Source organism: Penaeus chinensis, chromosome 15 (genome assembly GCF_019202785.1).
Source record: "Penaeus chinensis breed Huanghai No. 1 chromosome 15, ASM1920278v2, whole genome shotgun sequence".
Lineage (NCBI taxonomy): Eukaryota > Metazoa > Arthropoda > Malacostraca > Decapoda > Penaeidae > Penaeus > Penaeus chinensis.
Window position 1 is genome coordinate 4338028 of NC_061833.1, and position 15000 is coordinate 4353027.

At 36.7% G+C, this 15000-nt stretch overlaps 2 protein-coding genes across 5 annotated transcripts in view; one reads left to right on the top strand and one right to left on the bottom strand.

Moving 5' to 3' along the window:
- LOC125032966 overlaps positions 1-12285 on the top strand; it is a 17378-nt gene extending 5093 nt beyond the window's left edge. For all 3 annotated transcript variants that reach the window (XM_047624379.1, XM_047624381.1, XM_047624380.1), the window contains 18 exons: positions 1-280; positions 695-784; positions 1056-1227; positions 1353-1480; positions 1659-1853; positions 2012-2130; positions 2634-2835; positions 3105-3203; positions 4037-4225; positions 4393-4549; positions 6704-6876; positions 7081-7321; positions 7470-7623; positions 8110-8656; positions 9302-9430; positions 9779-9895; positions 10577-10676; positions 10987-12285. The exon at positions 1-280 is cut by the window's left edge and continues 404 nt beyond it. In XM_047624379.1, coding sequence (XP_047480335.1) covers positions 1-280; positions 695-784; positions 1056-1227; positions 1353-1480; positions 1659-1853; positions 2012-2130; positions 2634-2835; positions 3105-3203; positions 4037-4225; positions 4393-4549; positions 6704-6876; positions 7081-7321; positions 7470-7623; positions 8110-8656; positions 9302-9430; positions 9779-9895; positions 10577-10676; positions 10987-11798 — 3904 coding nt within the window. In that variant the 3' untranslated portion in view covers positions 11799-12285. The remainder of the gene's footprint in view (positions 281-694; positions 785-1055; positions 1228-1352; positions 1481-1658; positions 1854-2011; positions 2131-2633; positions 2836-3104; positions 3204-4036; positions 4226-4392; positions 4550-6703; positions 6877-7080; positions 7322-7469; positions 7624-8109; positions 8657-9301; positions 9431-9778; positions 9896-10576; positions 10677-10986) is intronic.
- Positions 12286-12491: 206 nt separating this feature from the next.
- Positions 12492-15000, bottom strand: part of LOC125032967 (prolyl 4-hydroxylase subunit alpha-1-like) — an 8933-nt gene continuing 6424 nt past the window's right edge. For both annotated transcript variants that reach the window (XM_047624383.1, XM_047624382.1), the window contains 2 exons: positions 13882-14047; positions 12492-12990 (listed from right to left, as the gene is read on the bottom strand). In XM_047624383.1, the coding sequence (XP_047480339.1) occupies positions 12929-12990; positions 13882-14047 (228 nt within the window). In that variant the 3' untranslated portion in view covers positions 12492-12928. The remainder of the gene's footprint in view (positions 12991-13881; positions 14048-15000) is intronic.

Genomic DNA, 15000 nt, shown 5'->3' on the forward strand with positions numbered 1-15000 from the left:
GCTGAATAAATGTGCAGACTTCAGTGGTATCGCAGGTCCTCTTGTAGCTGTTCTTGAGCATAGCTGTGACCAGCAGACTGTCATGGCACTCAAAGTAGGCTTGAAGCTGATAGAATTGGCAATGGCTATAAAACTGGGAAAGCGCAGTGAGGACATGATGTTGAAGTTCCTCCAGTCATGCAGTGTTGTGTCGTCTTCTGCAGTGCCAAACATGATCTTGCTCCTCAGTCTGCTCTGCATTACTGCCATGTTTGAACAACAGCGGGGTAGAGATGTCACGGTAAGGATACTGAAATTGTCTTCATGTTGTATGTTTTTTTTTCCCTTCCATTCTGTGTTTAATTAATGTTTTGCATTAATTTTGGTGAAATCTGAGATTTGGGTAATGTTTTCAGTAGTTTGTTATTTTTTGTCACAATTGATAGTGGCACTTTGTACATATCTTATAAAAGATTGTAGTGACCAATATTAGATCTGGTGTATAATGCAAGGTCTACCTTTTTCATTTGTAATTAACTCTTTATAAATTTACTCAATTGGGATATGCTATTGTTTACAAAGATGTATTTTTTTGTCCAATTACTGAAATAATAATGGATATTAGATAAAAGAAATATTTGTTGTTAATCATATGCCCATATATTTTCTTTTAATGATGTAACTCAGTCCTAATCATTTTATCTCCTATTAACAGTATATGGTCAGTATGCAGCTATTAGACAGACTTGTGGAAACTCTTCTTAGTAGGTGTAATACACCACTGACTGATGAAAATGTGAAGAAGGTAAGGAAATCATACAGTAAGAATAGTTATAAAACCATACACTTTGATATTACGCAAAATGGAAGCTTAAAATACAGTTGGATGCACAAGATGATATTACTGTGATGTATTCAGATTAATTAAACATGCAGTTGAATGTGAATTGATGTGAAGCTTTGTCCACTCAATCATATTGCAGTTAGACATCAATTTAAAAAACAGAGATGAGAAAAATTGTGTTACCTGTAATTTAGAGCATTTAATTGTAATGCCAAACCATTCTTGTCCTCAGGTAGCTACAGTCCTGTGTCAGCAGTTGGGTTTTTATGTTGATCTCCAGAAGAATTCCACTGACCAGAAAGCTGTCCTGAAGCAAGCTCTTCCCTGGGTCAACAGGGCCAATTCCTTCATCTCTGCCAACTGTGCCAAGAAGCCAGATGCTATATGGCAGATTTATAATGTCGGTTAGTGTTGCTTGAAATGTTTCAAGTTTAGAGCTTAGGCCTATCTACTTGCACATTCCGATGGATGAAAATAAACATATTGTTATAAACTTCACCACTGTTACTGATCAAGTTTTAATTTTCAGGTGTCAATGCTGGAAATTTGGGAGTTTTGGCATTTAAGGGAACCATATACAATATAGCAGAAAAGTTTCTTGAAACCTCTGTTGACATGCTTGATATGTATTACAGTATGGCATCAGATGATCAAAAAGTAAGTTTCTTACAGAATTAAAGTACCATGATAAATAAGTTTGATTTCTGCTGAAGATACCAAGGTGACTTCAGATATATAAAATCTTTGTCAAAGGATAATATACTCTTGGTATAGCATACTATATTCAAGTTCCACATACCATATATAACCTGTCTTTAATTATTTTTTCTAACAGAAGACAGTTGCTACCTCACTCCATAAGAAGCTGGTGTTATGGAGTGATGCACTGAGGTATAGTGGCTGTCACTGGGATGCTGCTGTAGCTGCAGGAAGAGGCTTGCTCAGAAAACACTTGACCACAACAGACCTTGTTAACATGTGGGTCAAGTGTAAACGGGATGCAGAGAGAACGGGCAATAAAAAGTTGAAGGTTTGAATTTCAGATATTTTCCCCCACTTGTGGAAATTGTACAGTTATGAAATATCTTTTAATTAGTCAATTATTATTATTTTTTTTTTGAAACTCAAATTACTCATCAAAGAATGATTGAACTCTTTAATGACTTCCTGTTTTAATGTTTGCAACAGGGATTAACAGTATGTGATGTAGTGGGTGAAGCAAGAAGAAAGTTTCAAGAAACAGAAGGAGCCAACTTTAATAAAATTGAAGCCCTTAAATATGAAATTGAGAGTTACAAAAAACAAAGGTAAATTTGGTGTACTTTTGTTTTATGAAAAAAAGGTTTCAAATTTTGTTAGATTTCAACTCAATGCTGCCAGGAAAATGCTGTGCTCATTTTTAATATTTTTGTGAAATGTCTCTGCACATAGATGGCTCTCGGAGTGCTGAGCCACAAACGTATAAGATAACGTAAAATATTTTCGAAAAACAAGGGAAGGGATAAACAGGTGAGACAGGCAGTACTCAAATTGACTCACTAGTGACTTTGTACAAGTGTAGCCATCTATGCGTAAAAACAATCAGTAGGCATGGCATGTACACACATGCCATGCCCGTCAGATTTGGGTTAATTGGTGAACTTTAGTTTTTTTTTTATACTCTTATAGACATTAGAAATCAAACACAAAAGCAAAGAAAAAAAATGCTAGAACAGAAATGAAAAACATCTTTTCAAAGGATATTTGTGTTCCTCCTTTTCTCACTGAGAGGTTGCACTACTTATTATCCGACTCTTCCTGCCTTCCCCAGCCAGAACACAGCGGACGACCAACTCTCCTGTGGAAGAGTCTTGGTGGAGGAGTGCAGGGGTATGGAAGACACTCTGGAGGCTAAGGTCTATGGGCTCCTGGTGATAGTGGAAGTGCTCTGGGTTCAACCTGAGCTTGCAGGATCCAATAGTGAAGCTGTAGACTTGGTCAAGAAAGCCATTGCTCTGGTTCAGGAGACTAAGGTCAGTTTCCAGATTGAAAGTTTTGACTTGCTGTGAGGGGATCTTGTTGGCAAGACGTAAAGATGTAGATGCTTGTTTTAGGAACCAATATATTTTAACATAAAAGGATTGCCAAAATATAGGGGAAGATGAATTGTTCAAAAAAGAAATTATTATTATTATTTTTTTTTCTTTTTATACCTATGTCTCATCTGTATTATGAATATGATGAACGAGGTTCACTGACATATGTGCTTTGATAATGAAATACTATTATTTTCTTTTCATAGAATAACAACAGGTACAGCAGCAGACTGGCAGAGCTGGAAGCCCTAGCAAACTTCTGGCTCTACCTTTGCAACCTTCAGCGGATCCAAGAAACTGCAGCTGTAAGTTGACACTTTACAGTACTGGTTACCCCTAAATTACCCCCCAAAAATCTTACTTTGGAAAAGGTAAATTTAGAGATGTACAAAAAAAATTCAGGTGATGGTATGTCACCTGTTTAATGTGAAGAGAATTATCAGGAATTGCTTAGATTTTCTGTGATTATCAGATTAGCTCACTGACAATAACAAATGGTGTTTAATATTATTTTGTTTATTTCTTTATATATTTGTTTACTTATTCCTTTATTTCACAATTCTAATTTGCATGATTTATGATTCTCACAATCAGTGATGCTTTAGGTATACTGATGGTGCATAATTAGCATTATGTTATATGGTTTGTAAATCAGATAATCCAGTACAACCATAAATCCAAGGATGCTGGAAAGTGAGTTGCATATATTCAAGAGAGGCTTAAGTGGGAGAGGAAAATTATTTGTACAGATGGGCTTTATCTTCATTTTCATATTTTACTGGTTTGGATTTGATATCTGCCAAAAAGAATAGTATTATGAAACTTGCAATATTCCTTACTGAAAATAATTACTTAATCTCATCATATCAAGCATATTCATAGATACTCCGCATACAAGAATATAGAGTATGTGGTTTGTATGGTATATATTTGATGTACAAAGTTTAAGGTATGATTTTATTTGGAACACTAAGATTTGAATTATGTAGTGATTTATAATGACACCACAACCAAATCTGATTATAAAAATGAAGGGAAATCCTCTTTATAAAAAGGTGTTGATATAGAAACTGGCAATTGGTAACCAGCAACTTGCATCCGTTTTACAACCACTATACCATCAGGTTCTCATTTATAGGAAGAAGTGAAGGAGTCTGAAAAGCCTTCATCCCTGACAGTCCAAGCAACTGACCTTGGGGAAGAAGAGCAGGTCAACGATGCTTGTGATGTCCGCCCGGCCCCCACCTGCTTGACCTTATACTCTCAGGAAGCCTCCTTTGCTCCCCTGCACTCTGCACTCAGGATATGGGAGGAACTCTCTTTGAAGGTATTTGGAATTCAAGATTATGATCCTCCAGACTTTCATGCATATTTTCTTTTTCATGTGAGTGTGTGGTTTAGAAGAATGCATCTTCAAGAAATAGCTGTTGTTACTTGTTGATTAAGGGGAAAGAAGTACCTAAAGAGATTTAAGAATGTTCATTACTTTTTTAGGCTGTAGCATTGGAGGATGTACCAGCTGTGTGTTCTTGCCTTGCTTCTGTGGGATATGTGTATCAACTGAGTGGCTTTATCACACCCACTGTTCGAGCCTGGACAACCCTTGTTACTGTGGCACGAAAGAACTCCTCACCAACATTTCTCCTGAGAGGTAATAGATTGATTTTTTTTATCACCATTTTTATTTCTTGATATAATCTGTATTACAGGTTTGGTTATCGTTTTCACATTAAAATCGGAATTGTTAATGGTACCCTATTTGATGTTTGTGGCTTAATGTCATAAACAGGGTATCAAATTGTGACTGGGTATTGCTTTTTGAGTCATTTTCTTATCCTAAGATTTTGGTAGAAAATCAGTCCCAATGCTGGGGTCCCTGGGTCCTGGGGTCCTTGGATTTTCCATGATTTTCAGTCATCTAAAACTGGATGGGAAGCAATGAGGGTTAAACATTATTATTACTATAATAGCAAGCAGTCCTCATTCATGTAGGAAAAATTACTTTTGTTTCCACTTATGATATGTAAAATGAAAAGAGTATTTAACAGAAATGTTGTAAAAACAAATGAACTTGAAGTAAAGGCTTAAGAAGTCTCTCAGTCTTACATAACACAAGCGATTTACCTTAAAAGAAAAAAATAATGATAGAAAGATTAATCCTGACATTACATATATATTTGGCATTCATATACTGTATAAATTGAACTACTTAATAGGATGTATTGAATTTTGATAATGGCATCATAGATAATACAGACAGTTTCCCATTAAATTAAAATTATGGTTTATGACAGTAAATTTATTAATATTAATTAATCAAAAGGAAACAAATTCTGCATTCATATAAAAACTAAACAACTTAAAATTGAATTCAGAATAACTAAACAACTTAAAATTGAATTCAGAATAACTAAACCCAAAGATTACATGTGCATTGTGAGTTTGACTTATTAATTGTATTTACACATAGATGGCTACACAAGTGCTTAGACACCAATGATTAGAAACTAGTCCAACCCCTCTCACCTGTTTACCCTTTTCCTTCATTTTCTGAAATATTTTATTATATTATATAAAATACAACCCTATGAAATTATAATATAGCTGAATAAATGAAGCAAAATTAAGCATATACATTCTCGTTTTATAACATGAACTGAACTTTTTAAGAGGTATGACATAGAAACCTCTCAGTGGTAACACTTGTAACACATCTTCTCCTAGACTTATTTGGGATGCTTATTGTACATATTAGTGTTACAGCTTGCAAGGAATATACAATTTACTGAAAATATAATCTGTACCTGTGATCATTATCATTAAGATAAATTGCAGCCTTGTATTTTCACTTATGGCTTTGGCTTTGGCTTCAAATTAACAAGGCCGTCAGATTTGGAGCCATATTTTTACGACTTGTATCCATTTCAGTTCAGTAAGGTATCAGATATTTCACAGTACCATACTTTGTACATTAGAGATAATGTATGTATTGTACCTATTTGTTCCTAGGTAAGAACTCCCTCCTTGTTAGAATTTGTATGGTGCCTCATAAAAGTTGGCTCTTAAAAGGTGCAAGGTATTAATTACACACTCATTTGCAAAGGCACATTATGTTTGGAGTCAGGATTTTCTTACTGGTTGTTTACAACTGGGATAATGTGACATAAAGCTGATTATTGACTTTGTAAAGTTCACATAGCTTTTGCTTTTGTCTTTTTAAACATTTACCTGGCTTCTGCCTTGAGTTTGGTTTCATTATTTTTCAAGGCTAGCTTTGGTTTCAGGACTTTTGAAATCCTCCAGCTTCTAAGCTCTATATCTGATCTTAAATTACTGCCTCAGTATGTTGAGAGAATAGAATTTACATGTTTAAGTTGATCATCATTGTTCAGTAGGTGTGACTTGAAACATTATGTAAACAAGTATGTTACTTCACATTGGATTGCATGTATCTTTGAACTACCTTGAGGGGTATTGTTTCTTGTGCTTGGACCAATTCTTTCCAGTTGTATTTTGTTAGAAAAAGAAGAAGCTATGTTATGGAGAGTAATCATTAGTTTCAGAATTAGCATCAATTTTTTTTTTTTTAAATTCTAGAATTTTTTTTAATTAATATATCAGAGAAATCAGTACATGGTAAGTGCCAAAATGTAAGTAAGGTTAATAGATATGTAAAAATTCTCCACTCCATCAGTGAAGATATGAAAAATCATGATATGAATCAGTCCTTCTTTTCTTGCAATTGGCGCAGTTTTTTTCCATGATTAGTACACACTCCCATATAACAATAATTGTTGCTTTCCAGGTATAACAGAGTTGTTACTTGTGGTGCCTGAGTTAGTGCCAAAAGAACTAGTAAAAGAAGCCAAGGAGGCCATCACTGCATGCCAGGCTAGCAGTAACCAGGATCCATCCTTAGTATATGTGACCTTGATTGCTATCACAGCACTTGCCTACTACCATCTCAAGCTGGGTCAGGTATGGATTCTATAGTGACTTGGAAGGGTTTATGAGTAGAGTTTAGTTGAAATTTTGAATTGTTATTAATTGTTTTAAGTTTTTACTTTTGGTATGAAAAAGTATAAGTAAGAAGAAAGATATGAGACAACTGTAAATGCAAGGACAACAAAAATAGTGCACTGGTACTAAGTAGCAAAATCATATTTTGATTTATTTTTCCAGTATAGTGAAGGAGTCTTGTATATGTCTGAAGCACTTGAGAGTGATGTGATGGATAAGCGGACAGTCAGGGCCACTGAAGCTCAGACTATAGTACACTTTGTGGGCTCCATGTATGCAGGACTACCACACTGGGTCCTGGAGGAGGCTAAGAAGCCTTCCCAGCCAAGCATATCACTAGCTCTCTTGGCATGCCGTGAGGCGAATGCTCTTGTAGAGTCATATGCAACATCATCTAGTAATGGTTAGTTGCATGCATTATTTCTCCTTTATGGTTTATGTTCTGCAAAGTTGTATATAAGGATTAGGAGATAAAAAAAAAAAATGCTTTTCTTTGTTTTTTAATTTTGAATATATATGAACAGCCATGATCATTTAACAATACACCACAGATATAATCTGCTGGCGACATCGAGTAGCTTGGCTACATTTGACAACAACACTATGGTTTGGCAACCAGTGCCTGATGTCAGCTCAGCCCCGCCAAGCACGAGCATACCTCAAGCAACCTCTCAAAATCGCGCAAGAATTAGCTCTTCCACTGAGGTACAGATCATGCATTTATTTTCTTAATTTAGAAAATGTTTTTCTTTTATGAAGTATAATTTATGTTTGCAAGATTCATGAAAACTGCTCCAAAATGAATGATTTGGATATTTTATCAGATAATATATTTTTTTAATGACAGTACATATTGAAGTCCCAATGGCAGGCATTTGAGGTATCCCAACAGCTGATTGGCTAAAATATTCTGAAGCTGAGCAGTTCAGTATGATATCTGAAATGCCAGTTAGGTAATGATGCTAATTAGGCAATGATGTGCCTAATAATCAATAAAGCAATAAATTACTATCTGGAAAACAACTACACTTCTAAGATAAACTTGGTGTGTACTGAGAAATGTGTTTTGGACCATTAGCTTTGATTTTGCCAGAACTTTCAGAAGTTTTTAGAAAATTCTATCATACAAAAATTCATTTAATCTTCCAGATTATGTAAGTCCGTATTTTAACAATGTTTTCCTTTGCATAGGACGGGAGAGCTGCTGGAGCTGCTTGCTAGAGTGGATTTGCTGTGTGACCAGCTAGACGACTGTCGAGTTAAGGTTGACAGTTTGCTGGCCTTACTCATTGCCCACCCTACCCATGCTCATGAATACCTACCAAAGGATGCCAAAGTAGCCAAGCATGTCACCATGAATACCAAAGCATGTGAGGGCAAGCTGTCTTGTCAGGTTCTTTCCGAGATTGAAATTGACAATGAGGAGAAGATGCGAGATTGCAGCGCAGCTCCAGAGTACGACTTGAAGGCTTTCCACAGCAACCCAGGCCTGGTTGTGGTGGGAGCTGAGGAGCGCATAGGTGAACTGGCACACCCACGGCAGCAAGTGTCCCCTTCACTAGGGTATCGGGAAGATGTTACTCTGGTACGAGTGGAGACCTGCCCAGATGGACAAGTGAAGTGTGTCATGTGCTCTACTCCAGCTCTGCAGGAACTTCACATCTCCACAGCAATAATCCTGGCTCTTGTTCATGCCCATAACGGACATCACCTAGCAGCACAAACGTGCTTCAGGAGGGTAAGCAAAATTTCAGTCTCAAAGAGAAAGTGTGTGTATATTTGTGTGTGTGTGTGAAAGTAAAAAAGTATGTGTGAGAGTGAGAGTAAGAGTAAGGGTTTGAGTGGAAGGGGAGTTGTGGATGTGTTATCCCCCATTTAACATCCATCTGTATGTATGTCCAGTGTCATCCATTTATGCCATGTGACACTGTATTTTTATAATGTCTAGTTCTCATAACACCGTAATACATTATGGACATTAAGTGAGTGATAAATAGATACAGATATAATCAAATATTTATTCCCTACTGTTTTCACAGTTTCATTGAAGTCCTATATTTTAATGCTGTATATTGTCATTGAAATGATGCTTTATTTTGTAATTCCATCAGTTTTAAAGTTTGCATATAATGAAACAAAAGATAAATAGATACACACTAATTTATGTACAACTCTTATTAGTAGGAAATATATTATAAGTGCAGAAACATTTGTCATGCCTTTTCTCTGAAGAACATGTATGTTAATGTTTTAAAAACTTTAACAGCAGATTTTTATTACAGAAAAAAAGTTTTGATATTATTATAATTTTTGTTTTATGTCCTCATATAGAATATAAATATATGGCTTATGGTTAACTCTTGAATGTGTAATTGTGTTACAGGCCATGGAAATGTATGACGGTATCGCTGAAAAAGCTGCTTTTCTCACCAATTATCTGATGTCAATTATATGTGCCAGAAACAAGAAAAGTACCTCATTTGCCACTTTTCTTCAGTCAAGGTTGAATCTAGTAAGTGCTAGCATATTGGTTATATTATAGTGTATAAAGGTCTCCTATAAATTGTAATTAGGGAGCTTAAAGCTGTGCATGTCATAATATTAATAGTGGAATATTTGATTTTACCCATTTTATCTTTTATAGGTCAGGCATATGAAGTTCATATGAGGGCTTGTGGATCCAAAGGTATTCTCAGATCAATATGTTCACATTAATGCACTGGAATCTCAACAAACATTTAAGAAATGCATTTTGGTACTTTGTCTGAGAAGACCTTTGGACATCCATGCTTTCTTATAATATTGACTTCCAAGAAATACTAATATTTAGCTTTTTATTAATCAGATTTTATTTTGCCAGGTGTATCTTCAGTCTATGCACCACCAGGCAGAGAGCCTTGCACTGGAGAAGAAATGGGACCAGGCTCTGCTGGTCAATATGAAAGCTCTCAAAATTATTAGATCACTAGATTCACATGTAAGTGGTTTTGAATGCTTGATTTTTTGTATATGCATGTATACAGTATACTGCTTGAATTTCTTGCTAGATTTGGTTGTATTATTAATTAACAAGATTTTTTTTTTTTTTTTTTTTTTTAACTGGGATTATCATCTCAGATTAAGTGAAGTCTGAAGCCTGCTTTATATCTCTTGTTCCCTCTACACCTCTTCCTCCCACTCCCTCCCAACACATCCCATTCCCCCCTGCTTCAGCTATATCATTATCCCTTCCACTTCCCCCAGGATACATGTGATCCTTTGTCACAACAGACCCCTTCCCCGGATTCTCTCCCTCCCGACATTTCTCCTTAAACTGTGATCTAATTGCCCATAATGCCCCTTTCTCACTTTGCTAATCCCTACCTTACCCTCTGGACATCCTTGCAAAATCCCACACTTTCCTGGACTGCTATATGACTTATGATATGTAGCACAAATAATCATCAACATCAACCTCCCTCTTTACTCTTTTCACTATTATACCTTTCAATAGTGCTATAGGACATGTAATGTAATTTTGCTTTGTAATCATTAACCATTATATCATATGTGAAGCCAAGGAGCAGTATGAAGATAACAAATTGTTTTATAATGCTTAGAATAGGGTTAATTTAATTATTGCTTTCATTGTTTGACTGAATATCTCTTTTGTTGACAGGTGTTACATCAAAACATGCATTTTATCACTGTTATCATACTACAAGGCCAGATTTTGAAGGGAACACAGGAACATCAAATAGACAGTGTTGAAAGTGGTGGTAAGATATTTATTTCTATTTATTTATTTTTTCTAGACATCTAATAATAGTTCAAACTGGAATTCTTGTAGCAGATGTAGATTATAAATGTATTTGACTGTAAAATTAGACGTAAACTTGAGTAATCTTCATATGGCATTGGATACATTTCCAGATATGAAACATTGTAACCAAGGGAACTTATTTTTTCTTTTCAGTCCCCTTCATTCATATTCATTGACTTTATTTACTCTATACATTTCATTTAAATACTTATTAGTTCACTTGAGCCAGTTATTCAGTTGTTCATTCTTTGTATTTATCCCAACAGATGAAGTTGCTGATGAGAGTTCTGTAACCCCAAATGGAGATGAGAAGAAGAACATATTTGATTACAAAACACCAGCAAGACCTCAGGCCAAAGCTGCAGTTAAGTCTGCTACTAAAATAGGCCAGAAAACCCTTGGCTTGCCCAGCACGCTCACAAAGGAAGGAAAATATTTCAGCATATACAGTGATGATGAAGATACACAGGAGACTTCAACAAAGCAGTCTAGGGCCCCCACCCCACCACCTCAGAGTAATAAACCCTCAAGAGTGTACAAGAGACAGGTAGTTACCAAGAGAGAGAACACCAGGCAAGGAAGGACTGCCCAAAGAAAGAAGGATATGGCTGGGGTAGAGGCAAAGTTAGGTCAGCTGGCTTTGGATGATAGCCCAACAAAACTGGTTTTGAAGGTACCAAACTCTTTCTCCATCTCCCCCTGTCCCAAGGGCTCAAGACCTTCCAAAGGCATAGAAAACAAAGGTGAGGATGCTCATGTGTCGCCATCATCAAGAGCACCAGGGAAGAGGAGGACAGTTAGAAAGGCAAAAGAGTCGACAGTACCCAAAACTCTTACTTTCTCAGACAAGGATAACTCCATGGAGAATTCTTCGAAAGGTAGCGATGACATGGAAATCAGTCTTGATGATAACACAGAGTCAGTACAACAAAGAACCAGGAGGTTAAAGTCTCGGGTTCCCAAAGATGAAGCCAAAACCAAGCCAACCTCGTCCAGGACCAGGGTAAAGAAAGAGACAGAACCTAGAGCCACCAGAACAACCAGCAGAACAACCAGCAGAACTTTGAGATTAGTTTAACAAATGGTTTGTATAGAGACTGCATGCTGTTTGTGATGTTGCATAGCATGGTAATATTAAGCCCAAGATTATTTCCTTTCATTATTCAGTAAGTTAAGTTTGACTATATGGTTCTTTTTGTTTGTCATAAAAAATGTTTTAGAATGGATTGCACGATTATTTTATGATGTAAGATTATCTTGTCAGTCATAGTCAAAGAGGTTATGCCTTTTTATAAAGATCTAATAATTTAGCAGATCATGTGCCAAAGATACATTTACTCTTGAGATACAAAGTTATTGTGTCATAATACCTTGTGAGTTGCTTTTTTCTACCTTATAAAAGCTACAGTTTGCATAAAACCTGCCAAAGGATTTTAAGCTTCAAGAATATTTATTTTGACCATTGCGTTATGTGGTGTACATAGACAATTGTTGAAAAGAAATGAACTGTGACTGTATATCATGTTAATTACTGAGGCAGATTAAGAAATAAAGTTATATTTATACTTGCATATGTATTTTCACCTTATATTTGGCATAATAGGGAACACAGTATATATTTTAGTGGTGAAACATGGAATATATAATCCAGGTATTGTAATTTACTTCAAATAGAACATTTTTGGGAATAATTTCAGATTATAATTTTTTAAGTAGATAAACGGTAATAGCTTTTTGAAGAAGCTACATTGTGATGTATAAAAACAATTGATGAATATACCAGTATTATTTATTTGTTTTTTGTTTTTGGTGTTTTCATAGGGATAATTTCATACACAATGTTGATGTTTACTTGCAACATTTGTATCATTAACTGCTAATATGTTTATTCATTGTCAATAAGGGTGTTCACACTCCCATTTATATATAATTGTTTATGGTAAAGTACTGCAGTTGAGAGATGAACCAACATCCTAAACACATTTACAGAACCTTTATTGCTATTCTGAATGGCTGTTATTTCCACATATGCTAAGAGAAGAAGGACTTTCATACTTACAGAGCCCTATTAGCAATAATACTCATCACAGTAACAATAATAATACTAAAACTGCTAGCATGTGAGCATATACGTTTGCATAACACGAATACAAAGTATACATGTAAGCTTTCATGTACTTTATGGCCACGCCAGACAGGAATCCACATTCAGATGGCAGGACACGGACGTCGGTGAAGCTGCGGGTGGTGTTTGATCCACTTGTTGCTCACTGTTAAAAGTGGAGGAAAGATAATGATAATGATAAAAATACCGCAAAAAAAAAAAAGTTGAGACGGACACAAACACACAAACACACATGCATGTACATGGAGAGAGGGAGAGTAAGTGAGTGAGTGAGTGAGTGAGTGAGTGAGTGAGAGAGAGAGAGAGAGAGAGAGAGAGAGAGAGAGAGAGAGAGAGAGAGAGAGAGAGAGAGAGAGAGAGAGAGAGAGAGAGAGAGAGAGAGAGAGAGAGCGAGCGCGAGCGCGAGCGCGAGCGCGAGCGCGAGCGCGAGTGCGAGCGCGAGTGCGAGTGCGAGTGCGAGTGCGAGTGCGAGTGCGAGTGCGAGAGCGAGAGCGAGAGCGAAAGTATATATGTGTATGTATGTATATATGTGTATGTATGTATATGTGTATGTGTGTGTTTTCATATATGTGTGTGTGTGTGTTTGCATATATGTGTGTGTGTATGTATATGTGTATGTGTGTTTGCATATATGTGTATGTGCACGTGTGCGTGTGTACTGAGAGAGATAAATAGAGACAGACGGAGAAAGCTTCCTATCAATCCTCCTTTTAAGCTCCCCAACCTACCCCACTTCTGGCCTCTGCTGAGAGAGACACAGAATGAAAGAAGATAAACAACAATCATCCTTGCTCTACCGAAGACCTCCGCCAACCCCGTCAGACAAATCCCAATTAATGTCTGGGATGAAAAATAAGTGAACAGAGACAGAAAGAAGGGGGGGGGGGTGCCGAAAGAGGAAATAATAACAATAAGTAAAGACGAAAATGGAAAAAAAACATATAAAAAGGATAAGAAAAAGAAAAGAAATAGAAAGATAAAGAAAAAAAAAAGACATTATTCTAGTCGAAACTCGCACAGTCCCTTTCCAACGTACCCCACTTGGTGCCTCTGATGACGGGGCACGCTCCATGCAGGGTCCTGAAGTCCGACATTCCGTTGGGCAGAAGGTTCCACCAGAACACAGCACTTCCTTTTCTCGGTTCCACGCCCACTCTCGCCCTTGGAAACACGGTCCGGCCGCCTTCTTCCACGTCATTCATCTGGAAAAGGATGTATTCCTATCGTTAAAGCGGTGGCCATTTTACGTCTTGCTGAATTGCTACGTTGATTTATTGATCTATTACTGATTAATTTTCCTTGATTATATATTTGTGGTGTAGCAACAGTAGCATGCCCGAAATTCCCTGAAAATCTGTGACAAAAAGCACATAATTTGTTATACTTGTCAAAGGGATTCCGAAAACTATTAAGCTGAGCCATCATCAGTAGGTAAGTAGGTAATCGTTATTCAAAATGGCCGCCAGCGACAACTGTTTCTAGATCAAATTTCGTTTTCATTAGAATAATGCTCCCAAGTTGAAAATTCAAGATGGCAACTGTAATTGTAATTGCAACTGCAACACAGTTCCATAGATCAATTGAATATGGACCACGGTGTTGAATCGTTCATTTTCTCTGATACAGAATTCGAGTTTGTGATTTCTTTTCAAGAAACACCATTCAGCACTTTCTTCACACTAACCGAAGCCTGTGCAGTCTAAGGCAGCTTTCCTGTGCATTTCGCATCCCATACTTGCAGGAGACAAGGTCACAGCTGGACTGACCTGGATCTGGTTCTTCTTCAGTCGTTTAGAATAAGTTCTATCATCAACTTCTACTCCTACCTATTTTGTAGAGCGGAGCAAGTTCAACTTGGAAGTCAGTGATGTATCTTCAATGTACAGGACCAATCCAACAGGCAAGTTGAAATAGGCTGTATAATCCACGGCCGAATTCGAAACTACAGGGATCTAGACACCTTCCGGGGTGGAAAAAGGAGATGAAGTCCGTTTGAATGGCCTGTTGATTTGGCAGATGTCATCTTAAACGAGGATGGTATCGACTTTAACCCTCTCGCGGTCATGTATTTGACACATATATGTATGTGGATTATGCAAGCATCTTGTCATATCCTTTTCTGTGAAAAACAAAATTGCAGTCGCTAGAGTGTAAA